This window comes from Myiozetetes cayanensis, unplaced genomic scaffold, assembly GCF_022539395.1.
Source record: "Myiozetetes cayanensis isolate MyiCay16 unplaced genomic scaffold, myiCay2020 scf1, whole genome shotgun sequence".
Classification (NCBI taxonomy): Eukaryota; Metazoa; Chordata; class Aves; order Passeriformes; family Tyrannidae; genus Myiozetetes; species Myiozetetes cayanensis.
In genome coordinates this window covers 73,321,891-73,349,870 of record NW_026086604.1, presented here as the reverse complement: position 1 = coordinate 73,349,870, position 27,980 = coordinate 73,321,891, and the positions used below count along the sequence as shown (strand labels likewise).

At 39.3% G+C, this 27,980-nt stretch overlaps 1 protein-coding gene across 1 annotated transcript in view; it reads right to left on the bottom strand.

Annotated features, from left to right (window-relative positions):
• TRIO (trio Rho guanine nucleotide exchange factor) overlaps positions 1-27,980 on the bottom strand; it is a 251,538-nt gene that overhangs the window by 109,388 nt on the left and 114,170 nt on the right. The window contains 5 exon segments of the mRNA XM_050315905.1: positions 5,921-6,087; positions 6,686-6,881; positions 14,171-14,345; positions 15,264-15,433; positions 24,948-25,139. Of these exon segments, the coding sequence (XP_050171862.1) occupies positions 5,921-6,087; positions 6,686-6,881; positions 14,171-14,345; positions 15,264-15,433; positions 24,948-25,139 (900 nt within the window).

The following is a 27,980-nucleotide window of genomic DNA, read 5'->3' as shown; positions in this document are numbered from 1 at the left end:
CTCCCTCTTAGCATCAGCTTTGTTTTTTCTACTCCTCTCTCCATCAAGAACATTACTCATGTTCCTCCTTCAGACTTCTCTTGCTGACCACAGTCTCTTCAGTCTCTCCTATGTGAAGTTACTTGCCTTATTTTTCTCACTGCTCTTTTATGAGCTCTCTCCAGTTGATAACCATGACTTCATAACTTTTCAAATACTGAGTAAAACTGAACATAATTCAGGTTATTCACTGTCATCTGTACAACTCTTCTATGGAACTGCTGCCCAGCCAGTAATCACACCTGTATTTATTCAGTTGATTATTCTTGCCAGTACATCATACATGTGTATTTTTCACACCTTATAGCCCAATTCTCCCATACATCAAGATAATTCTGAACCACAATCCAGTGTCTTCTGCTAAACTCAAATTTCTGTTCCAACTTCTTTTGCCTTTAACTTCAAATTTAAATGTGCATAAAAAATAAAAGCATAATTTCTACTCTAACGTACATTTTCTGATTGGAAACATGAACTAGTGTTATACAAATACAGACATCTACAGATTTAATTATTTTTTTTAAAATCTGTTTTTAATTTTTAAATCTGTTTTGCAATCCACTGAGTCTCTTAATACCTTTTGTTACTTTGTCAGAAAAAACCACAATTTTTTATTTGAAGCTACGCTTAATTAATCTATGTTAGCCGTTTCTCCTTTCCTTGTCACTGTTCGAGTTTAATAATCTCCTCATTTCAGTATTTTTCCTTGAAATTATGTTAAACTAACTGACCTATAATCCTCCCTTAGCTAGTTCTTTCCCACTTTTGAGAAGTAGATGTTGAGTTCCAGGACTCCAGAATCTCATTCAACCTCCTGATGTTTGGAAACAATAAGCACTGTCTATGACATTATTCCAGGCAGTTTTCTAGGTATTTTATGGTGAATTCCTTTGGGCCCAATTGATTTGAACATCACCAGTTTAAGCATATCTTCTTCAACTCTTTCCTACTAATTGATTTTAGACCTTTAACCACCGGTAATAAATATTTTAACCACCAAATCACAGTTAGGTCTTAACACTACATACTCTCATCTAGTGATCCACACATGACCCTACCATTAATGCTACTGCACCACATTATTACTAAGTAATTAGAATGATATGACTGTAGTCATAGACTGAAAACATGGCCAGAAACCGAGAAAATTACCTGTTAAAACTCAGTTCCTCAAAACCATGTGGCACCTGCGGTCTACATGCAAAGTACACTCTAACATTTAGTCCAACAGCTTGAACAACTGAGGTCTAGCCATCCTGACATCCATGGCCTCAAATCTGCATCACAATCTCACCCTCTGTCTTGCACTTATCCAGACTGCAATATTGTTGTATTATTAATGCAGTTTTTCTCACTTTTGTCTGCACAACAAATAGCTAACAAGCTTTTTTCCACCCTGATAGCATATATTTTAATTCTGCAAGTCTGTAGAAAAGAGTAAGTCTGCAGTGGAGGGCATGACAGCACCTCCCAGATTTTTTAAAATCCCTTCTTTATTTCTATTTTGTCTTAGTAGTAGTGGTTCTAAGCTCCATCTCTACCTTACAAAATAATTCCTTCAGGTATAATGTAACAAAACACATCTTCTTAGGACTGTAATATACATTTAGCCTTCTTCGAGAATTTTAATGAAGGAGAATGCTTAAAAAGCAAAATCGAAAGCTCCTCTTGACTTGGCATCCCACCATACACAGCAGAGACAGCTAGCACAGAACATTTCGAACACAATGATTTGCCCTCCTGCTTGGTGCAGGTCAGGGTGCAAGTGCAGAAGCTGATGGAACTAAAGGAGGAACTCTGCCAGCAGTCCCCTGCCTTCTGCTCAGACTCAAGGGGAAAACACAAAGTAAATAGTGAATAGTAATATCAAGTAAATAGCAAGCATGTTCCTCTTCCAGGGCTGCTGTCTTCCCAGGCTTGTTGGCATGATCCCATCACCTCACTGTCTGGGTGGATCACCCCTCCTATCTTTCCCCTTGCAGCCTTCTGCAGGCTATAAAAACATCAGTACAGCATCAGCAAAACAGGGGAAATGAAACAGAATTTGGGACACTTGAAAGGGTCAAATAGGCAGGTCTATTAGATAAATGCCTGATTTAGGATTAGTTTCTTGGACTGATTTTTGACTAACCATGATCATGAGACAACCTGTTTCAGTCTGCTGTCCTAGCTATTCTTTCACATCCATATGGCATTATACGGAGTGCCAGGACACCCTTCCTGAGTAGTATTTTGGGATAATCAGAGCTCAAGCACCAAGCTAAAAGATCTCCTTGTGAAAGACAAAGCAGCTCAAGGCACTCTTAACTGTAAAAGTATCTGTACACTGCTGTGCAGACATGAATACATAGTTATATACCCAAGAACATATACCACGATTGGAACAGCAGATAATAGTGCACTAAAAAGGCTTAATGAGCATACTAAAACCAATTGGATTGGGTCTGGAGCTTGGTAGAGATTTTGACCTTAAACAGAATAAAGCATTCATTCTACAAAGTGAGTATGTAGGAGTGATTATAGCAATAAGTAATCCAACAGCTGTATTTTAGGTGATTAATAAAAAAGCTTTGTCTGGCAAACATGCAAGTGGAGCTGTGGATGAGACAGATATTATATTTCTCCGCCTCCACCTATTCATATGTCCCTACCCTGTAAAAAATGGTCACATTTTCCTTTCCATGTTGTTTTTCCCCACATACAGCTGTCACTTCCTATTTCAGTCAGAAACCTCTTCCCCCAATCTTCCAAGGTTTTTCTACACTGTAATCTATCTGGTCTTGCCCTTTCTGCACCTCTAACATATCAAGTTGACAAGTAAATTTTCTGCAGGTTTTCTTTAAACCTCTGGTTGTCTTCTGGCCCTTCTGTTTCCTCCGAGTCCTGAGGCTTGATCCATAGAACTTCAATGCAGAAATACTGGTACACTAGTTTAGAAAGAGGAAATACTGAATGCTTTTATCTGCTTTCTGTGCTTCTGTGGTAAGAATTTACTAAGCTCCAAGTTTCACTACCTAGTACTGAAGAGAATCTTTGCAAGTGTTTGTCTAAATTTCTGCAGTATTTCAGTCTAACCTCTTTGCATGACTACAAGCTATATATTTTTATGTATTTTATATATATGTATGGGTGAGTGAAAATTCAATAGCGATAATATCAGTTTGGCAGGAAAAATTCCAAGGAAAATGTTGTTAGAATTCTTGCTATGGAGACAGTATCCCATCTACATAATAAGTACATTTACACCCAGTTCATCAACAATAAATCTGATAGAAAGTCAGAGTAATTGATCTGGAATACCATGTGTTCACTGCTTCAGGGAACAAAATATAAACAAAACAGACTGAAGAGGAAGTTCATCATGTCATTTTACTCTCAGGTAAAGCACCTGCTGTGCCCTGCTGAGCTATGAAGTTTTTCCCAGTGCAGAGGAGACAGGAGAAGATCATGCTTTCTGATACTGAATAAAACCTAAAATAAATCACATGTGGTTGCCTGAAAATGCAACTGCAATCACAAAGCTAAGAGTTACTAGCCTCAAAGCCATTCCGAAAGGGATCAAAAGAAATCCTGTGAGACAATATACTAACATTCAGTTTTAGTTCCTTTCAATTTTTAGGCCCCAGGTTGGGAAGGTATTGCAGGTTAATATGTGCAATAAAAATCTGGAAAAGTAATACACAAACATTCTGTCAGATACTTATTTATGCAGGTTTGTTTGAAAATTCACAACTAGTGCAGCATTTAATTCAACATAAAGTCCCATTTGATAGAGGTATGTCTAGGAATGTAAAACAGAATAGATTTTTTCTTCCAAATCCCAGTCTATCAAGAAAAACCAGCTGGCTAGAGTGTGTATAACCTATATAGTTTTTTCATGTGCTTTCTTAAAAATCTAAACTTCAGATTCAGTTTTCAGTCAAGGGTAGCAATAGTTCAAAAAAGTTAGGAAATTCTGACTGAAGGGCCTACAAATCACATATGAAGTGCAACACAGATATTCTCCTACAATTGTCATGTTCATCATCTGTCTGTCTCTGTCAAAATACAGAACAGTTGTTCCACAAACATAGGATTTAAATACACGTGTCTTTCTTGTCCCATTTAACTTGCATACAAAGCTAGTGGAGCAATGCACTCACTTTATTGTGTGAGCATGCGATATAAATAACTACTTAAATAGTCTCTTTGAAACATTACCGAAGTGTTATATTCTGTTATTTCATTGAATGTCATTTCAGTATGATGGAAATTGACAATTTCCTTTTTACTAACCCATCCCATCCTAACCCACTGATGTACCATAAAGGGATGAGACTGCCTCACCTGGTATTCACTTTTTTTTTGGTGTGTTTTTTTGTTTGTTTGTTTGTTTTTTTTTTTTTCTTTCCTTTGCAGATGTGCACTCTTTTCTATCATCCTGAAGATAATATGCAACTGAGTACAGAAACTATCCTGATCTACAAGAACTGTATCTCAACCATTACTCCCATGAAAAGAGTAATCTGTAGTTTGCATTTATGAAGTGCTAAGATGGATACAGGACAGTTCAGCAGAGTATGCAAAGGCTAGAAACAGAATATCATGTATTTGATTGATGCCTGTATTACAGGCATAACAGAGGAACTACTGTTTTCTTGCATTCCTTTAAGTCAAGACCACACAGAGACTTTGCATCTGCTGCTATAGAGTAACCAACCACTGCCTGGACATATTTTGGGAGCCTCTTGTTTACCTCTCCTAATCCTAACTGGATCCCTTCTATATTACTTCGCAATTTGGGAGCTGTCATTCAAAGTCGTGTGAGGGAGATAAATTTTTTAAGAGCTCATGACAAGCAAAAGAAAGGACAAGTTGCACTGGCAGCCATTATGGACCATAGTAAAAAAACAGATTGTAGCAGACTTCTGTGATGCTGCCAAGTGTAAGAAAGATCAAAAACTCTTACCTTCTCTAGTGTTCTGTTTCTTTTTTTAAACTTTCACCTACTTCAGTGGTTTTGCCCACAGCATCTCAAATTCACAAAAGGTTTAGCTGTTTATCAGATAAGGACCTCAAAACTTGCCCCTTTATTGCCAGGAAAAGCAAAACCTTGTTTTTCTTCTCATGGAAAAGAAACCATGTTGATACTATGTTATCACTATTGGTAGACGTTTCAAACAATTTACCCAAAAGCATTAGGCAAGTGTGCAGGGACTATGACTGAGCATTTTCATTCATCATCATTCGATGATAAGAGTTTAACATTAGTTCAAATCACCCTACACCTCAAATACTTGACTTGTATTTATAGAATCACACAATACTTTGGGTCAGAAAGGACCTCGAAGATCATCAAGTCCAGCCGTTAACCCTGCACTGCCAAGTCCACCACTAAACCATGTACCTCAGTGTCACATCTACATGTCATTCAAATACCCAACATCTATCCTAAACCTTTTCTGGCACAACTTGAGGACTTTTCTTGTCCTGTCATTTGCTAGCCAGGAAAAAAAAAACCTGGGAAAAAAAAATCTGGAGAAAACCCCCAACCCCCACTTTGATACAACCTCCTGTCAAGTAGTTGCAGACAGCAATAAAGTTCACCCTAAACTTCTTTTTCTCCAGGCTAAACAAGTCCAGCTCCCTCAGCCGGTCCTCATATGACTTGTACTCTAGAGTCTTGCAGCAATATGGATGGGTGATGCAAATTAACAAAAAAATGCACTTGATGTTAACGGAGGACGAAGTTTCTTAGGCGGTCAAAGTCCTTCCCCACTCCCAGTGAAAGATGTTATACAGCTGGAAGAAACTTCCCACGTCTGTTTATGGGAAGAACAGAGCTCTCCGGGAGGTGTGGAGCGGCTCCAAGGGTGTGATGGGGGGGGTTGGGGGTCCGTACCTGCTTGACCTCGGCCTGCAGGTGGCGCAGCTGCACGCACTGCTCCAGGTGCTTCCGGTGCTGCTCGGCCGCCACGTCCAGCTCCTGCTGCTTCTCGTGCAGGAACTCCAGCAGGTCCTGCACGCGAGTCGCCATGTCTACGTCCCTGTCGCAAAGCAGCTCGACACCTGCAATCAGCCAGTCGTTTAGGAATGACTTACAAGGCTTCCGAAGACAAACAGCCCATTTCCACTGTTTTACACTTAATTTTCTTGTTTCTTTGCCAAGTTCAGCTTAATCCTCAGAGCACTTGCATTACAAGCACAGGTTTTTGCACTCTTTAAAAAAGTGCAATATTAATTTTTTTTTTTAAAGTTTGATATTTAGGTGACTGTATACAGTGAAAAAGATCAAGTGAAGGGGCATAAGGAACAAAAAAGGGAGACGTTACTTGAAAGCTGAAAACCTTTGCTTGACTGCATTGATCTGATTAACTATAAAACTTGCTCCCCCTTATTTACTCTAATTTTACCGAATTTCTGAGTGAAATCCCTTTCTTGAAAAACTAAACATCTTCAGGTGCTGCCAGTTCTTCGAAGAAAATTATGTGCCATAATAACAGTATGCTCTCATGAACACTATCATATGATTTGAGTATAAAGGAGCCCCCATGTCTCCAGTTTAAAGTTAACCAGCATCTCTGTTATTTTCACACATCCTATGGAGAGACAACTGGATAATTCTTGTAAAGCCACTGCCTAGAATAGCACAAAGGAGCCATCTTACCAGATGCCTGCACTTCATTGACATACTGCAGCAGATCCTGCCCTTGGTGGATGACATCAAAGGTCAAGTTATTCATGGTCAGGGCTTTGTCTGCATGATGCTGGAGCCTCTGTTCTGCTATTGTAAGATCTTCAGTGTCGAAGTCATTCATCTGCTGAGAGAGCTCATCATTCCAAGACTCGAGGTCTGAAATTATCTGGGGAAAACAAGAGGAAGACAATGTTCAATTACTCATTACACAACATAAAACAGTTAATTTGCAATACTGCACTTATGAACAAGGTAGGGAACTCAAGTTGCTCATTACTGATTAACTTCACTGATCAGGTTCAAACATGGTTCAGACATAGCCCATCTTGGTATGGATTTTAAATTTTGGCAAACAAATGAAAAGACTGTCTTTGAGAACCATTTCAGTTCTCCTTCAAGCAGTGCTTCCAACACTATGGGTACCCATGCCTTATTTAAGGTATTCTTTCATCAATGTGACTTGTGAAACAGATGAAGTTAACATGTCTTTATCTCCACTTTTAAAGGAAAATGTGGATCTGAAACATCTTTCCCACTCTTCAGACTGTATCAAGTAATAATTCACATGTCAAGATCCAGCTTAGCTTACAATTATGCCAGTCTTGAGTCCTTTTACAAGAAAACCAGCTCTACCCTTCTGTGGGCAGGAAGCATCAGGCTGTGAGCACCTTTGACTTCTGCCTGACAACTGAGAAGCATACCTATCACAAGGCTGGGTACTTAGTGAATGGAGAAAAATCAAAAGCAGACTATATTATAATATTACTGAAATGTCAGAGCTAAATTTGATTGCTGACATCTTTCAGCTATGCTTCTGTTTACACTTCAATTTTGGATTTTATTCTTAATCATAAGATGTCCAAAGAAAGGCAGCGAAAGATGTTTTCAGGTTTTTTTAACATATGTATCACAACAATAAGTCCTCCTTGTCTATCCACACAAGTGCATTTTCCAAATCAGATTGCAAAGCCTGGTTGAAATATAAAATATCCCTTTAATTAGGATACAAAACTGTTTTTAAGGCTAACAGATAATGCTTACAGTCCTCACTGATCAAAGTGAGTTGAGTTCTTATGGCACAGATCTGATGCATCAGATACTTCAAAAAAGTCTGTCTAACTCAAGCCTGTAATCAAATTTTTTTTCAGACTTTTCAGCAGAATTTTGGCACAAACTATTGCAGTTCATTGGGAAAGCAAAATTATAAATATCAAGAAGGAAGTATGGCTTAGTTCCAGCATTCTACAATTTCAGGAGTAGGACAAACTGATATGAATGGTGTTAAATGACAGAAAATACCTATTTATTCAGCAAGACACAATAAAAAGAGGTTCTGACTAAAGGGGCATTAGCAACAAAGTAGCTGAGTCCATATCAGAAGTGCCCTGGCAGCCAGCAGGGCCAACCGTGTCCTGGGGGCATCAGGCAAAGCATCGCCAGCCGGTCAAGGGAGGTGATTGTCCTTCTCTTCTTTGCACTGCTGCGGCCTCACCTTGAATATTGTGTGCAGTTTTGGGCACCACAATGTAAGAAAGATATTAAGCTCTTAGAGAGTGTCCAAAGAAGGGTAACGGAGATGGTGAAGGGCCTTGAGGGGAAGCCATATGAGAAGAGGCTCAGGTCACTTGGTCTGTTCAGCCTGGATGAGACGGAAGGGAGACCTCATTGCAGTCTACAACTTCCTTGTGAGGGGAAGAGGAGGGGCAGACACTGATCTCTTCTCTCTGGTGACCAGTGACAGAACCCAAGGGAATGGCCTGAAGCTGTGTCAGGGAAGGATTAGGTTGGACATCAGGAAAAGGTGTTTCACACAGAGGGTGGCTGGATGTGGAACATGCTTCCCAGGGAAGTGGTCACAGCACCAAGCCTGACAGAGTTCAAGAGGTGTTTGGATGATACTCTCAGGCACATGGTGTGACTCTTGGGGACGGTCCTATGCAGGGCCAGGAGTTGGACTCGATGGTCCTTGTGGGTCCCTTCCAACTTGGTATATTCTGTGATTCTGCAATAAATATTTAACCAAAGTCATTTGCTGTCAGCAAAAGAAAGATGCCAGTACCCTTTCCAAGTGGCCATAATACCTCCAAAGTTACTGAGACAGTTGAACTACAAGAGAAGTTCCAGGAAAACAAGCCTTCTAGGAAAAAAGAGAATTGAGGAGAAAGCAAAGTTAAATCATCTGTATAAAGTTTCTGTAGTCAGCTACAATCTTTCTTGAAGGCTTTTTTCCATTCTGCTCACATGGTGCTATAGAAAAATGGACACATCAAGCAATTAATTTTAAAATTGCGGCACCAGTGAGTTATTTCATTTTTAAAATGTGTTCTGCAAAAGTTTTACTTGATTCACTAAATATTCAAGTTTTCGCACCATGCCATGAATAAGAGATACCAAACAATTAGGGTAGCTAATGCCTAAACACACACACAGGCTTCATCTCCCACAAAACCCTTAACAAGTTTCCTTTGTATCCTTTTTACTTGGTCCATGCCCAACATGTCTCATCACCTCTCTCTGTTCTTCATCTCCTTTTAATTGATTGGAAATTTTTAAAAAACTTCGAGTTTTCCTGACAATCCAGCCTGCTTACTTTCTGCTACCCTGCTTTTCTGTTCTTGGGCACCTCAGACCTGCTCTTTCTAACTTGTCCTCAAAACTCTATGCTCATTCATTATTAAAAGCAGTGCAGGTTATCTAATGTTTGCTTTTTCATCCACTGTACTATGGAAGTTCTCAGAAATCAGATTTAGCGTCTAATTTTCATCCAGGTCAGTTAACAACATTCAAGGGTTATCCTGAAGAAATAATTGTGGTTAGACTTTGTCAAACTGAGAAATCTGAGCATTAAAGAAGGTTCTGAAACTCCACCATCAAAACACCATCTTTCACTGTCTTTCTAAACACCATTACAGAGTGGATTAGGATTTAACATGGAACATTTATGATACTGTTTTAAAAGCAAAGCCAGTCCATCTTCCTTCAGAACAGATGCCAAAACCTTACCTCTATTTACTAGCAAATTGAGTGGAAACAAAGTATAACGCATAGTAAGATCACAATCTGACACTGCTGTCAGATCACAATCTGACTGTGGCTGTCAGTATTTTAATAATAATGAAATTGATTGTAGTCTCCGTATCCTCTTAGTCTATCCTAAGATTCCTTCTAACTGAAAGGAACGACAACTAGTCTTAAGAAGTCAATACTGCGTGTCACCTCAGCGATAGCGCCTCCAAAGAACAACAACCAACCATTAGGAATTGTAGCTCCTTCCCATGCTATTTCATACAACTTCATGGTTGTATGAAACCCCAAAGCACATACATTGTTTAAAGCAGTTTGAAACACTCTGAACAAGACCAATACATTCCTCTTCCCCTTAAAAAAAAACCAGGAAGCCCACGACTCAAATAAATAATGCTAGCATATTCCCAGACTCATTCAAAAGGTAAGTTATCAGTGACCATCACAGCCAGGTTCCCTAACAATGGCAGTAATCCTTACTACCCTGCACTACCTAATTACTTTTTTTCAGCAGTAATTAGGTAGTGCAGGGTGATCTATTTCAGCCGTTGCACCCACTCTGCAAATCTGAAATGTTCTGAGGCAGAATTAATACAAAAAAACATGCACCAAGCCCCCTCTGCTCACACTTCAGTGCTTCCCCTGAAGTTCTGCTTTACAGGCAACACTTCTAGGTAAGCAGGCTCCTATTTTGTTTGTAAAGTTTTGTCAAGACAATTAGTAGTAAACAAACAGAACAAAGATTAATGACTAACAGACATCCAAAGTAACTGAATCACAAATTCGTACTGCTCTCAGGACATGGACATCCCAGCATAAACACAGCCTAACTACTTACCATAGCGTACGTTCAAGAAGTTCCTAGTGCAGATTCTCAGCTGCCTGACATTCCTGTGTTTTGTCAAACTAAAGCTAACACTGATAGAAAACAAGGCAGGGTATAAATCAGAAGGGATGCAGTCTCTTTCACACTGAGTGGGAAAGAAACAAAGAACAACAGGTCTCTTCTCAGAAGAGTCTAAGTAGCATTCCTAGTATCAACTGAGCACTAACCAAGACCTGGAAAATATTATGTGCAGGGGAGAAAGAAAAAGGAAAAATGGAAAGGGAGAAGAGTTAGGTCTCTGTGATCCAGCACTTTGCATCCTCGTCTTTTCAGCCGTGTAACTTTACAGGCATCTTGTAAGTGTGGTCCAAAAATAGAGTTGAGATAAAGCTGTGAGTTGAAAAGTGTGTGGTATGCTCTGTGTAGAGCTCTGGCATAGGCCACGAGGCATTTAAGTCACAGATACGCAAAAGTGCACAGACATGGATGAAACAAACACATTTTGGACTGCATACGTTGCCACCAGTGTTACCTTCTCACTGGCTAAGTTCATTCACATCTTCCTCGTGGTACTAATTACACTAGCAAGGGACTCTTCACCTACATTATTTTGCTCATTGTTGTCTTTAGTTAATACAGGCATTTACTAAGGAGTCCTTCAAATATCTCACAACCAATGGCACTTAATATCCTGCTAAGGATGGAGAAGGTCAAATCTGAATGCTAAGAGCAGGGGCAAAACAGACAGTTACTGCATTTACATCAATTTCAGAAGACCAGGAGTATCTGAAGAGCTGTAGGATAAAAGAAACAGAGTATTTTATCAGCAAATAATAACGGGAGAGGAAGGAGAAGAAGGAAACTAACCCTGGCAGCAAATCTTACCACTGCCCTCAGAAGCACAGCTGCACAGTATGATCCTGCAGTGCTAGAAGAGCCCTTCGTCCCATTTTAGCCTGTGTTATTTTGAAAGCACTAAGACAAGTTAGAAACACTACTTGCCTTCCAAAAAAGCTGTCCTCAGAGGATACTCCCCTGAATGAACTGCCCTTACAGCCAAGTCTTAATTGACTGGACCAGTCACACAAAATCCTCGAGGAAAGAGAAGGTCAAAACAAGGTCTGCAAATTCCTAGCTGGCATCTGGCTCCTCCTCATTATCAAGTTACTTCAGCTGAGCTACTGCTTTCAAACAACTGACCTGGAACTAGTCCCCACATTTTCTTCCTGGAAGTTCCTGAACAGATGTCTGCCTTCAGGGAGAGGGAAAAGAGAAGTGTGATTTGCTGAGGAAGCAGAGGACATGGACAGAGACAGCAAAACAATAAACATTTTGCTGAAGATACTATGCAGCCAGAGTGATTTTTTTCCCTGGAGGACTCTTCATCAATCTAAAATAAGCATAATTTTTATTTCCAAGTTCTATAGACAAATTACATCAACTCTTTCAACAACTGTAATTAGTACTTTGCTTAATGTTGTACGTGTCAAAATGTAAAGCATGCCAAGTATCAGCTTTAGAATAAAGCAAGACCTACCAAGTGTGTGCAGTTTTGGGCAACGCAATCTGAAAAAGACACTAAGCTGTAAGAGAGTATCCAAAGTAGGGGCACAAGGATGATGAAGAGGGAAAGCCGTATGAGGAGTGGCTGAGGTCACTTGGTTTGTTCAGTCTGGAGAAGAGGAGACTGAGGGGACACCTCACTGAGGTCTTCAGCATCCTCATGAGGGGAAGTGGAGGGGCAAGATACCAACCTCTTCACTCTCGTAACCAGTGACAGGGCTTGAGGAAACGGCATGAACCTGAGTCAGGGGAGATTTAGGCTGAGTATCAGGAAAAGGTTTTTCACCCAGAGGGTGGCTGGGCACTGGCACAGGCTCCCCAGAGAAGTGGTCACAGCACCAAGTCTGTCTGAGTTTAAGAAGCATTTGGACAACACTTTGAGGTACATGGTGTGATTCTTGGGGTGCCCTGTGCAGGGCCAGGAATTGGACTCAATGATTCTAGTGGGTCCCTTTCAACTTGGTATATTCTATTCTATGCAGTTAGGGTTTGCAGCTTTCAAATGAAAAATCTTATGGGCATATAAGAGTACCAAATAGCAAATAACAGTACAAGAAGTACTACCACGTATACAGATGCTGTCCTGCACTGCAGGACTAGAACATATATGTTAAGCAGGGCTCCCACAACCAGCTTTTTGCTCTTGTAGGATCCTGGCTTATGTAATCTACAGAGAGCAACCACCTTAATCATGAACTTCATTCAAACATTTATCACAATTAATTCTTCCATTAATTTTCTTGGTATGCATTGTTCCACGTGTCTGCCACTTCCTCAGTAAAAGTATTATGAGAACATCTCACAGACATTGAGCACTGCAGATTACTCCTGCAAAGACTGTAAAGCATATTTGAGACAGCTACTCTCACATAATCAAAGTAGCAAATTCTCTGTAGGCCACTGTGAATTGCAAAATTGCAAGAAAAACCTTCTTATTTTTCCTTTACACCAGAGTTATTACTGCAGAGCACACACTCTCACTTCCTCTACGGGCACTGATCAAGGAACTGTGTCTGTCTATTCCTGCATTGCACTTAACAATGTGCTTAGCTAAACCAGACTTCAGCAAAGACATCTAATCCTGTTTTTAAGACATAAAAACACTAAAACCTGAGAAGCTATCACTTCTGCCAACTGCCTCTTCGCCCTTACACCAACCAACCAAGAGTTTCATAAACAACATTTGCAGCTTTTACTATATACAAGAGAAGAAGTAGAATTATCAACCCTAATCATTTACCAGTAGATAACCCTGAAACTTTTGAGGCACTAACCTGGTATCAGTCACTGTGAAAAGCACTAGAGGTTTTTTACAAAAGTCATATGAACTTAGCTGAAGCTTCATAATGCAATTCTATTAACCTAAGCCCCCTATGGAGTTTCATGTCTGTCTGTACACGTCCCTTCACACAAACAAAAACTCTACAACTGATAAGCTGTAACTCTCCTTCAAAGCTTGAACAGTCTCAGAACTTGAAGTTTTGCAGGGGTGTGGCACTAGAACTGCTTTTGAATTATTTTCAGGGGTGGAAAAAAATCTTATATTTAAAAAAAAACAAAACAACAGACAGCCCATACAACATCCCCAAAGATTAAGACATAATTCCGAACACTACTTGTAGCCACAAAATGAAAAAAGACTGTTGATTTGGAAAAGAAAGAGAAGAGGGGAGTTACTACAAAGCACTAGTTTGGAGAGTTTGTACAAACCCATCTTGCAGGTCTTATTCATATTAACTGTAAGCATACTAGATATATCAAGGCAGTTTGATATTCAAACCAAACTTACCAGATGTATTAACTGACATACAATGATTTTACTAGATGCTTGCTTAAAGATGCACTGAGAGCCAACCAGAGCTTGAGTTATCAAAAAGCTCAGCTCTGCACTCTTCTGACACTTCCACATACAAGACAGGTCAGGTAAGAACTAACTCTCAGTCATTTGAGCCACATGCTACTGCAACTGCACAACAATCTCAGCATAAACATTGGTACACAAGAGAAGTCTGTACAGTTCAAGCCCAAAAGCAGACACTCACATCTATTGCATCTCTTTCAAATATGCGAAGCTGCAGAAACAGCTCAAGTTTGATCTTGCGTTCTTGAAAAAGCTCCTCCATCTGAGACTGGGCCTCATCCAGCTGCTGCAGAACTGTCTCTATGTGGTTGATCGAGCTGTTATGGGGGGTCTTGTTACTAGAAATGGCAGAATCCCTATTCAAAGCAGAGAGAGGGGAGGACGAAGAAAAAAAAGAGCATTATTGAATAAAAACCCTGTACAATTTGGATGCTATACATGACCACAAAATATAAGCCTGTTTCAGATAAGGTTAGTGCAAGCCATATTACACGAAAGCTAAGTCTGTACATCTTTGTAAATAAAAATTCAGATTATGTTTCAGTACATGAAAAATCATTAGGAAACTTGATTATTTTCATTTTTGGACCTATTCATCATGTAAAGACATTCTGTTTACAGGAAAGGTAAAATTTCAAACCAGAGACAAACCCTTCCATTGTGAAAAGAAGTGGCATATGATAACTATTTACTTTACTGAATCTTCCTGACAGTAAAAGAAAATCCAAATTAGTCAATTAAAAAAAAATTACTTAATCTTTTACTTGAGTATAAAACCTGCAAATTCAGATATGCTAATTTCCTGCAGAAAGGAGACATGTACCAGAGCAGCTGTGGCCCAAATTTATTTATCCAGATTGCTGCTGAATGAAATGGACTGCAAACTGATGGGCTTTACTACAGTGAAGTTACTTATCAGTCTGCAAAACAAATTCAAATGTCTCTTTATAGAAAGGCTGCTGCTCAAAACTCCAAACACTGTGGAGCCCTGCATGTCAGACTACAAAGACATACTAAGACATACAAAAGCTCCTATCAAAAAGGTAGCTTATGTAAACAAAATCTCCTTCTTGTGGAGATAGTGTTTATAAGCTGAGCTTCCTGTAAACAGAGGTTAGAGTCAGTACTGCATGAAAAATCACTGTAGTCCTAATATTTACAAGTTTTATGTCTAGGTCATATCTTGTACACATTACCTCTACCCTCAAAACAGAGAGAGCCTCACAGAACATCAGCTGAACATCAGAAGAGATGGAAATAAGAATCTACTTTACCTTAGTTGCTGTATAAGATCTTCACCTTCTTTTATGACATTGACTGTAACCTGCAGAGTGGTCTGTTGTTGTTGACCAAAACGTTTAATCAGGTCTTGGACAGCCTCCACAGACTCAGCATAGACATCATCAAGCAGTTCCTTCTGTAGCTCTTCAAGCCACGTCCACAGCTGAAGGACAGGGAAAAAGCAAGAAATGTAAGCCCAAGGATAAGGCAGTTACTATTCCAAATCAGTCTCACTGGACAAGAGAAAACAGACTGAGGTGACAGGGAGAAAGAGGATTTGTTTTTCTTAATAGAAAAATCCCATCCTCATATTAATGAAAACAAGCCTTTGTTTCAAATCGTTTTCGTTTCTTGGAAATACCAGGAAAGCTTTATCCGTGTTGCTAAGTCACCCTTTCTTTCCCATTTTCCTTCTACAGAACGAAGCGTATCCGATTGAGCAGCACAGAGTTCATAGCGAGAATCCCATCTGCAGCTCTGCGCGAGAGTCCCTGGGAGAGAAATGCTATGGTAACACTCCCTGAGAGAAGAGAGGAAGGAAGGAAGGAAGGAAGGAAGGGAGATGTATTGTAGCCACCATCAAATTTGCACTGCCAGGCTGACACATGCACACAGACAACATAACACTTTTCAGTGGCCTTCAAAAAAAAAGGAAAAAGAAAGGGCATTTCAGAAAACAAAATACAGAGACAAACCAGATGTGAGAAGTTATTGTTCTATCATGTTGTGTTTGCCCTCTTGATTTCAATTTCACGCTATTACAACAAAAATCCTCATAAGCAATTCTACCAGTTAATTCAGCATTTTTCCTCCCTGCTTCACATGTGCAAAACTGCTCCAAACTGCCCATGCACTGCAGCCTACAAAAAAATCCCTCAGTGTATGCTAGCCAGGTATCACTGTTGGTCATTTGAACCCTACAGTAATCTTCTCCACAATTTTATAAGGGAAGCTGTTGCATCTTAAGCTGTGTGTGGAAGTTACTAATAGTAAACCATCAGACATCTATTGTGGAACAGATAAAAACGCTGTTTGAAGAGAGTGAGCACGGCTGTATCCTGCAACACTCCCATGAGCAGCACTAACAGCACAGTGGAACAGCTGCTCTCACAGGAAACATTCAAACCCAGTCCCTCCTGTCTATTTTACCATCCCATCCCAAATGCTGCAATTCCTCGAACAATGATTAGAGCTTTTATTTTTTTATCCTGATAAAATAACTGTGATCTGATTATAAGTTTTAGTTCTTCTGATGACATTCACTCTCTGCCTTTAAAAATTTTACAGATACATTGAACCTAATTAAAATATTAACATTGTGAAAATACAGACACTAGCAATCAAAACTGGCTTAATTTCAAAATACAGAAAACCAAATGTTTTCTTTATTTCTTTGCTTAACATTTTCTATCCATTTCATGCAGCTGTTTGTATAATATCCTGATCATAAAGGTTTCCTAACCGCCAATGGAGCTTCATTAAAATAGAAAATTCAATGAAGAATTCTAGATCTTGATTAATCAGTTCCTTTGAAGCTTTGTTTAAAAATCAAATGCTAGTTTTTGTATCTCATAGTCTTATATGCCTCCTGAGGTAGGTTTTGAGTAAACCAAGCTATAGGTTAAATTTTCACAGTTGGGAAGAGCTAACAACATTTAACCAGACTCTTTTCTACAAATCTACTACCCCTCCTCCCCAAACCAGAACTGCCTATTCATACCCTGTTATTCTGACTACTCATATGCTTCTAAAGACAATGCTTGTCACAAATCTGAATGCAACTCCACAACCGTCAACACCACAAGCTCAAGGCACAGCAGTCTTTCTTATTAAAAGGAGTACAAATCAATAGAACTTAACAAGTGGGTCAGAAGAACTCTTCAATATTCATTCCAGCATAACCAAATGCAGCATCCAATTTTTTTTTTTTCCAAATGCATACTTTGGAATGCAACTTTAACTTGGGGACAAATGAAACTTAAGAGCAAGAAGTCTGACAATACAACCTGAAAAGTTTACTCATGTCTCAATGCCTAGAGGACATGCATTTATTCCTCTCTCAGCTTATGAAGTTTATGTCTGAATCAAAGTAACAGGGCATGAAGTCAGAAACCTTCCAAGTGAACTGGTATCTACACACAACTAGTACACTCTGCAATTGTGCAAATATATACAATAGAGAGTAACACTTTGTTGTTTTCTGCAATGTGCTTGATGCTGGCTGGAAGACCTCTACACTCTATGCTTACTATGCTAACTATAAGAGGCCTAACTTTCACAGATGTTTATAACAAAGCAACTGGGATTAAAACCATTTTGAGTCTCTAGGACTATATGAAGCTCGCCCCTTGGATCCCTTAAAAGCACCTGTACTGCAGCTCAAGACAGGTCCGAGAATAATTTTAATTTTTTGCAATGTGTTTTCTGCAGCTGGGTCGTGTTAGACCTGCACAAGGAATACACCTCACCTCTGCATTTCTTATTCTTCACATACACTTCGGTCACTTCTATAACTGCGTGGAAAAGACCTGGCAGGAGCAACAAAACTTGTAAGTGCTGGACTGGTGATGTATACTGTGCATGTGAGTAATTCCCTTAAAGTTCACAGAACAAGCAGACCTCTCCCTCTGCCAGTTCAGGGCAACATCACTTGCCTTCAGCAGAAAGACATAGGTACCAGTACAACAAAGTGTTATGCTGCCTGAGTTAGTGCCTGGCCAGCACACCATGACTAGAAACATAGTATCTTGCCCTCAGGGTACCAAAGGCCTCAAAAATGTATTTCATTTCCCTAGCTCATTAGCTGAATTGTCCACTGTTTGGGAAGGAAAAACATTTCACGAATGTGCAGAAAGAGAAGGAGAGTAATTAGTATGCATTACTTGCCTAGCTTTGATTCATACGCTGTTGAAAGTGGAACAATTTAAGCCATTTATGAAGTGACTAAACAGCTCTGTGACACTTCCATAGCAAAAGTTACTGTGATAGATTACTAAATAAGCTTTTTACACTTTTCTATCAAGAAAGTTTCTGACAAACAGCTTCCCCTCAAAATAATCTTGATGTTTATACACAAAAGTTACACTAAAGCCACCATAGATGAAAAAAAAAAACAAACAAACCCACAAAAAACTGTCAGGTTATTAAAGCTGGATACAAATTCATACAAACTGAGAGGAGCTTAATTCTTAATGGGTGGCAATAGCCAGCTGGCTTCTCTACAGCTTTCAAACCAGAATGATCCCTGGATATATTGGAAATTACATAAATTACCTTGTTTTCAGATACAAAATTAAGGATGAAGACTGTAAAAGGTTGCACAGTAAAGCCAAAAGAAAGCAAACAGTTTACAGGGGAGAGTGAACAGAGACCACAGCTTACCCATACATGTTCGGCAGTGCAGAACTACAGATTTTACAGTGCAATGACTTTCTGAGGTAACCCATTATTCCATAAAAGAGAGCTTGGCAACAAAAACCCACTGGGAAAAAAACCCACAAATTTCTCATCATTAAAAAACTATTAAATTTCTCTTGGTGTGAACTCTGAGCAACTTCCAGTCATGTCTTTTTCTATTCTTTCTAAGAGAAGCAGCATGAAGATTCCCTAAACAAACCATCAGGTCCTGCAACCTCAGTAAGAACTTTATCCCATGGCAATACAGCTGTATACATAACTCAATCCAGTCACAGGAGGCTCTTCTGCTCTTTTCATCTGCTCTTTGCATCTTATCTTATTTGGAGAGGGAAATAAAATTCTGAATCCCTGACAGGCAAATGTTTCACCCAGCAGATTTTTTTTTTCTTGATCTAAATATAGCACAGACTAAGAAACATCTGCTTGAATGAGCCTGCATCCTGTACTACCTCTTTCCTAAGTTCTTGGGAGCATGCCATTAGTCACTGAGATGGTATTATTTTAATTGTCTGCAACATCCTGGAAGTCGCAGTGTTTCCATCATGGGCCTCTATCCATTTAAGTCCCATCTCAGCCGTCTCCTGAATGACTGCAGTTAAGTAAGACCCTACTGTATTTTGCTGAATGTAATCAGAGAACAATTATTTTTGAGTTAATACCTTCCCCAGGAGCACAAGTTATTTTACAAGGGTAAAATATCCACGACACTCTTTCACCATTTATTTTTCCATTTTCATAATAATGGCTTTTAGATATGCAGTCTGCCTTTTCAGCAGGCCAGGCAAAGAAAGGCACGCAGTTTCTGCATGTAAAAACTGCAAATTCCTCTTTCTGCCTCTGTCCCCCAGCACAGTGTTACAGCATGTGTATTACCACAGGCACAGTTGTTGAAGGAGCTATTATTTGAACAGGGTCAAATATTGATAGTATTCCCCAACAAGAATGTCTAGGTGTAGAAAGGGGCTAATGTGTGTATCTCTGCCTGTAAGCTTTGGCTTTCAGGACATGCAGCAGACAGAAAATGTGTCTTTTTAAAAACAAAACCCATAGGATGTTAAACCCCCTGGAGTTTGTCTTCAGGGTTTTTCAGTGATATTCAGGATGTTAAATGCCTGTATTTTTTTTTTTTAATTAGACAGAATTATCTTTAAAAGCTTCAAATATCCCTATCTATTCTATAGTTATAAAGGAATTAATTTCCTATTCAGCATAAATTCATCCTTTAAGCAAAACTGAGTTTCTCACATCTTCCTAAAATTACACCAGCTACTACTACCATCCTGTTAACATTTCTCCCATTTCTTACCTGAACAAGAAAAAAAGTCTATACCATGGCTTAATAAAGGCCTACTTCTGCCACACTTTTATCAAGCACTTAGTGCTATTTCAATAACACTTGGACTTAAATTTCATCCCTTTTCCCATGCAAAGTAGCTATGTGTATTGAAAAGCCCAAGAGAGAAGAAAAGCTGTGCTAACTGGATTCCAGTTGTACTGAAGCAGTAAGCCACAACACACTTGAGTGTGCAGCCACTGAACATGTTTCTCATTTCAAATTTAAAAAGTGTGCTCCTCAACTCTCATAGTCAAGACCATCAGCAAAAGACCGGTCAGCGACTGCACTTTGTCTCTTCTGCAAGACCTGTCACATTGAGCATTGCTGTGCTATAATGACACAATTAAAATATTAGAGATGCACAAGTCCAAGAGACAGAGGCTTTACACTTAGATGGGGGCAATCCAGAAGATGCTCTGTTGCCTGGAAAGGGCACACACAGGAGAGAGCTGTGTTATTATGACATGCAAATTTTTCTTGGAGACCACCAGCACACAAGGATCAAATACCCAGGAGTGACAGACAACTAGAAGAGCAGGTCTGTCATCTCAGGATTCATCCCAGGATGAAAGGAATGCACCACTGTGTGATGGACACCCTTCCATACTGGATAATGCACAGGAAAGCATATTTCTGGCAGTGAGACAAAGCAAGACCATTATCAACATTATCAACAAGCTTTTTTTGAATCAAATAGATGTGCCTCATAGCTAGATGTGAATGAATTGGCAGCACTGTAGTCAGAGCAAGGCCTCCTCTGCCTTCTCCATGCACTGGCACCTTCAAAATGTTGCCACCTTTTCTCAAAGCTTGCACAGACTACTATTCATTACTTTGGTAATGAAGGCTTTTTATTTGAAAACTTAGTCAATTCCACTTCCCTTCTCTTTGTTTCAACTTTGGTCTATTCTAGAGCAAAGTTTAGTTTAAGCAAGACAAAAAAAGAAGAGACATGTCTTCTACTAACACCATTAAGCATATTGTGTATACATAAAAAGTGCTCTGAGCTATTTTATCATCAACTTGCCAGAATACACACAAAAGGTTATATGCAAAAAAATAACAGGCTCTTAAGAAATCATTCTCTTCCACTTACAGTCAGCCTGATCTGTATTCCCACACTTGACTCCAGTTAGGAAAATATCTGTTGCTCTACTTTGGCACTACAACAAACACCTGGCTTGGACAGGATTTCAGTCTTCCCACTCATAGCTGCTGAGAGAGAAATTTTGGAGAGTGTGTGCGCGCACATGAGTGTTTTCGTGTGCAGAAGAGTTTGAACTCAGACCAAAATGCTGTTCATCTCTACTTTGTGACAATTTCACAGCAAAGACTATTGAGACTCCTGCTCCTGTGTTTCGCACACAAAAATTTCTGATAACTGTTTATTTAAGAAATGTTATCTTTTATCTGTGCAACTGTTTTCTCACCATGTGCCTTGCCATATTATTAAATATCAAAAGGCACAAAAGTCATAGGGGTTTCACTGCCTTGCAATCATCAGTTTCAGTTATTAAATTGTATTTTATTCATCCTCAGGCTGGGAATCTGTCAGGACATAGTACTTTCAATGCAAAGATCTTGATACTGATATTTACAATCCCAAACACTTCTCAAATTTGCCAGTGCACAGCTTAATTTCAGTACATTACTTACTGAGAAGTCTGGCTTATAGATCGAAATGTCTTACTAAAAATCAATATTCACAACCTTACAACTTTAAAAGTAGTAATAACATAACAGCATGGAATCACAATTTATATATAGCAAGCAACTGATTTTCTCAAATCATCACTAAGCAAAATGAGTGATACCATTATATAACACTTTATTTCTGCCTTCCCTGAATACATCCTTTTTTATTCCCCAGCGAGAAATGTTGTCTACTGAGGTTAATCTATGAGGAGTCTGAGAACTTTTATGTTGCTTTTTCACGTTTGTAAACCACAGAGACCTCTACCAGCTTGTAACTACCTCACTACAAAACTTCTGGAAATGTTCAAGACAGACAGTATTTTCCACGTGCGTCATAAGAGGCTGCTGCACACATACTACACAGCTGCTTTGTGCACAGGTATAGTAAAAGTCTGTTACTGCCAGGATGAGCGTTTTGTGGCAAAAGAATTGCTTCTGAAAGCAGAAACTGTGCTGATTTACTAAGCATGAGCAGAAAAAAGAGTATTGTGCAGACACTAAAGGGTTGATGCTTCTCAGGGAAGCTGGGAAAAGTTGTAGGCAAATTCTGTGTCAGGTATACGGGTTATGTAAATCTACAGGGGAGAAGTGGTTTTGGAATGCTCTCATCCAGATGAGAAGAATTCATTCAACATGGAGTATTTCTGGAGAAAAGAATAAAACACACTAAAACATCCTACTTCAAAAAAAAATCAAGGGATTTGATGGATATCAGAGCCAGATTTCAAAGTCTCAAAACAGCCAACAACTCAGACTAACAGTTTTTCTCAGCTCTGTGGCTCCCTCCAAACTGTCACACATAAACAGGTTTTAAACTCTTCATGTCTATTTTTTTACCAGGAAAACACACAAAAAGATACAAGAGACAAATTTCAGCCTGAATACTTGAAGGGCAAAATGCACTGGTGGTATTTTGATTTCTTTGGTGGTTTTTTGTGTTTTGAGGGTTGACTGGTTGGTGGGTTGGGTTTTTTGGTGTTGGATTTTTTTTTTTAACTTAACAACTGAAGCACCTCTTTCTGATTCAACAGCTAACGTATTATCGTACTACTTGAACTCCTCTCTTCACTAGCAAAGCATGCACGTTAACTCCTTCACAATACGGCAGAAAGGTTACATTGCTTACAGGTATGCACTAATTTATTCAGTGATTCCCCACATCCAGCAGGAGAAACACAATTCTCCTGCCAATAAAGCATGGATGACTTTCAGGTTTAGGGCATTTTTATCTTCCATCTGCTTTGTGATGCCTTCTCAGTGCTCCACACACAAGTTTGATAACAAACAACATGCTCTTGAAAACAGATCAGAATACAGAAAGCACAAGACAGCTTTGAGCTTGCTATTTCTTTGCACCTGAACCAAAGGACTAGTCTACTAAATAAGAACCATGCATCTCACTCCCTCACCTGTATGTTTTTAAGTAGAATGTAAACAAATAAAAACACAGCCTTTTCTTACATAAATAAGTACTCTTAAAAATTTTCCTTTATTAATTATAAAGGTCATCCACATGACAAAACCAAAAAAATCAACATGTGCGCATCAGCCACCGCAGCACCTTTTCCTCAAAGTCCAGGCTGCAAAAAGGCTGCCATAGTAACAGCTGTGTGTACTTACAGACTCAAAATAATATCCATTTTCCCAAAGTAATAAATCAAAATATAGAATCTTTTTTTTCCTTTTCAATAAAACATTATTATCTAGGGGAGCATTGGCAACATGCCAGCACATCTGCATCAGCCTCCCAGAATTACTCAATGGTGACTCACAGATCAGTCTGCTTTTCGGTTTTTTGGATTTTTGAAAGCAAATCCTTTTACAGTCTCTGTCTTTCATCACTACAACCAACTATATTCCATTTAAATACCATCCCAGCTGTTGCTCAAATTAAAACAGGTAATGAAGAAATATACAGAAAAAATGAGCATGTTTCAGCAGTTGACTGCTCCTGTACTTCATAACAGGTAATGGACCAGTGCCACATGCTTGAGAAAGTGAAACAAAAAAGCTGCCCCCTAAGGATAGCTTATGAAACAGCATTTATATTTTATTTAAACAAGCAGAGCCCTGGGAGAGTTTTGGCAAGGAAGCATCTAACACAAAACTGATGGGGGAGCTGTGTACTCATGTCTAGAGCTAAAAAGTAATTTAATCCTGACCTCCTTCAAAGACCAACTGCCTTGTGCTTTTGTTTCAAGTGCAAAGCAGATGTTTCACATACAAAAAACTCCCACTCCTTTGCTCAGGTTTTGCTGAAGAAGCTACTTTGAATACTATGCCACTGAACAGACCATTTCTCAATGTACTGTGAAGGGAAGGAACACATACCAGGACATGCTGTGATCCAGAAGCTTTTTGTATTTTCACCAAGTTTGAACAGTGAGATTTAACATGAGCTCCAAAGAGAAACCAAGTGACCTAAAGTTGTCAAAATTTGCCACTATGGTAACCAAAATGCCTTACTTAAGTCCTTATTTTTGTTGTAGCCTGTTCCACCCTCTCCCATGAGCTTATAAATTCATATGATCTGTGTTCTGAATTGGAGCAAAAAAATGAACTTGCTGAAAACTGTTTGGCTGAATTTTCTTTTTCCTGGTGTATCAGTTCAACCTTTGAAGACGACTAAAAATTGCAAATACGAGGCAAACCATTGTCATTATCAGGTAAGCTGTTTAGTTTGCAAAGAACTGTCAGTATACAAGCTAAAAATGCAATTAGCAAAACAGAGAAAGAAACAAAATCTCTCTGGGCAGCAGAGTTGCCTTAAGTAGCCTTGTGCTTCTGCCATACATTTCAGTCTCCTGAACCGTGTCAATCTAACCATGGTAACTCAGACAACTGGAGAGCTGGTTGGATATAAAAAACCACAAGTGCACAGTATCTCCCCCCGCCGTGCTGTGTTGTAGCTGTACCAGTTCCCTGATCTGACCCTCCCCCCTTTCCCGTGACTGAACAAGCATGTTTACTTGCACAACAAAGGAGGCAGAAACTGCTTCTGAAAGCAAACAATAAAAATAAAAAAAAATCAATAAATTAATAATTAAATCCTTAAACAGAACTACCATCCTACCCTAGCCCACAATCCACAGTGAATTACAAACCAAAATTCATCATACAGTAGGGGCTTTTACTGTGTCCCATGGCAAGATTCCAACAATGAAACCAACATTGGATAGTACCAGTTTTACAGCTTGAAGCTATTACCACAACTTAGTGGAAGTTTTACCTCTTTAACGTGAGTGTGAAAGGACACAGACATGTCCAGCAGGATCTTGCGTTGCTCCACACGCCTAACAAAATCCTGTATCCGGTCTTCAAGCTGATGGGCAGCTTGATAAATTTCCTCTGGGTCACACTCTCCAGTCTGAGCGAGCTGTTCTGCTGCTTCTAGGAGCTTATCTGCGTTGGTATATGTGTTCTGTAGAGAAATAAGTTAGTTTCACAGGTTTAAATAAAAAAAAGAAGTAATTATATTTTAAAGCTGCTCCATTAATGAAAACAAAATGACAGAAAGGCCCTTGGAATGTATTTTTCTTTCTTCTTTTCTTAAAGAAAGTAGAATATAATCTTACCAAAGATTTTGCTAGATTTCTATATACTTTTCCATTTAACTGTGAATAAATTAATTTCTTAGCTCCTTATTTATGTCTATTCAAATGTCTTCCCAATACAGAACCTGGAATGAGGATTTTATATTCACATCTAGAATAAAGATCAGCCTAAATATCTAACTACTTGCAAACCGTCCTGCTTCAATACTGGACAAATCATTACAGTCAGGGACAGAAGTCTTTTCAAGTATGTATTACTAGAGTTGAAGAAGTTCTAACTGCTGGTAGAGACGCTTAACATCCCATCCACACATCCAGTAGGAAGGTGGAAAGTGACCAGACACAGAAGGTGAACATTTTACTCCATCCTTACAGAAGTGAGGTGTCCAAAATCCATGTGTCAAGCGGACCATTTGTGAAACAGCAGCAGCACAGGAAGATTTAGAAGACACGTACGGCTGAGTGCCTGAATGGAATACTGTCCCAACACATCATGGGATTAACAAATGCAGATCAACAGTCCTGCAAGAGACTTGGGTCTAAGCAGAAAAAGAACAGCAGAAGCCTGGTATCTCACATGCTGAGAGTGCTGTGGTCCAGAGACGAGACAGAAGTTAAGCAACTCCTAAAGCTTAGAATTTGCAACCTGCCTCTACATCTTTCTCATTAATTCAAAACAGGACTAAGTCCAGGCATTTGTTATAATTTGGTTGCTCTTTTTGAGCCTAACCTTGGGCTTTCATATTTTAGAATGGTTCTCAAAATACTCATCAAGAAAGCTTAGAAGGATGTTAACCTCTGGAAAAAATAGTCTAGGTTTGGCTTCAGTCTGAAGAAGCTTTGCTTATGTCACCACATCAGGTCTTCTCATAGGTTTGTACCACAGACTAAAAAAAGAAAGAATTCTTGACAATATAAACTGCACCTTTTTCTTTTCAATTGTGTCTTTCCATGTTTTCCCAATGTCAATTACACCAGGTAAAAACACTGCTGGTCAAGGTAAATTAAGCCTATGCAAAGGTACTTTTCTTTGCCATAAATACACTATCACACCTCTAATTAACATTATAACATCCACAAAACTTAAATCCAAGTCCGGCCCTAAAACTGTACTAAAGGGCAGGAAATAAGTATCTCAAGCAAATTACCAGACAAGCCCAGGACAGATTACATGACTCAGTGCAGCATTCATATATTTGCAGGGGAGTTCCCCCTTCATTTATTATGATCTATTTATGTAAGGAATTAAATCCATGCTGTTTCTTGACTTTGACTGTGTACCTTTTAGCCCATCCTTAACTTTCAGCTTTTTAATTGCATGGAGAGGTAGAGAACTCCTCCCTGGTTTCCCTGGGAAAGGCTGCAAAGACAAACATAAGTTTACCTTATTCAGTGGGGAGCACACTACTCAACACTCCAGACCAACTGTCTCAGGCCATGCTGGCCTAGAATACACTCTGATCTGTGCTTTGGAATTTTGACTTCCATGGTTGCAGCTCACACATGTTCAAGGGGCAAGGTCTAAGAGCCTTAAGGCACTCCTCAAACAAAAACTACTTCATCAGTCCAGAGCACCACACCCAACTGCAGATGGCTGAAACAGAAGTTTCCCATTTTAATGAAAACTTTATCTCACATGTGAAGCATTGTTTACAAATTCCAGAAGTATCTTCCGCATTACACAGGCCCAGGCACATCTGATTTCTCTTCCTGTAAACGGGATGGTGAACTGTCTGTATTCAGAAAAGATCACAACCTGGATGCTTCTTCAAAAGGGGTTGTGATTCTCAAACCTAGCAGCAGACACATGCCTTAACACACAAATTTCACTTCCAAGTAGAGCTGAAATATAACATAAATATTAACTGCCTATTGGAATAGAAATCACAGCAAATAGGCATTCAGTACTAACTACTGCCTTTCCCAGCTTTCTGCTTACTTCTAAACAATGCTAGGAGGAAACAAAGTAGCAATGTGAAGATTTTGAAAATGCTGGTCCCAGGAGACAGTTCACTGGTTAGAAAGCAGAAAGTTAGGCAGAAAGAGCAGGAGTGCTCCCATGATGCTGCTTGTGCCAGTTTCCTGAACTGACAAAAAAGACTTCCCCATGAAAAACTTCCTCAGAATATCTCCACTAGCACACCCTCCCCAAATCCCAGGGGAAAGGAAGCAGCCCTGCAAGAGCTTCAAGATGACCTGTAGTCCATCCCTCCGTGCCGCAAGATCTGAGTCTTTAATAGGCATTCTTCTCCAAAAGGCTGAAAAATCCTCTGTAATAGAATTTACCACCTTCCGCAACAACATATTCCATCATTTTTCTAGTCTTCCTGTTGAGAAACCTTTTCTACACATTGTTCACAAAAAACAAACACCACACGTTTAGAAAGCATATGAAGTGGCACATCATAGAAAACCCAAAGGTTACATTTTAATGCAGAAATAAGTACAACTGACCATAAATACAGCAAAAGAAGTGAGTGGAGGTATGGACTGAACTTGACACAAACTGGAGCTTATTCCACTACAGAAAGGGAAGAGAGACACAAATGGATGGAGAGAGATCAACAGAGGCATACAAATCATTAAAGGTAAAGAAAATTAAGATAGGTTAGTCATTAACTACAGTGGACGCTATCACATTTAAACATCAGACAACACACTTAAAGTGAAAAAGCAAAGTACTTTTCACCTAAGGAGCAATTAAATTG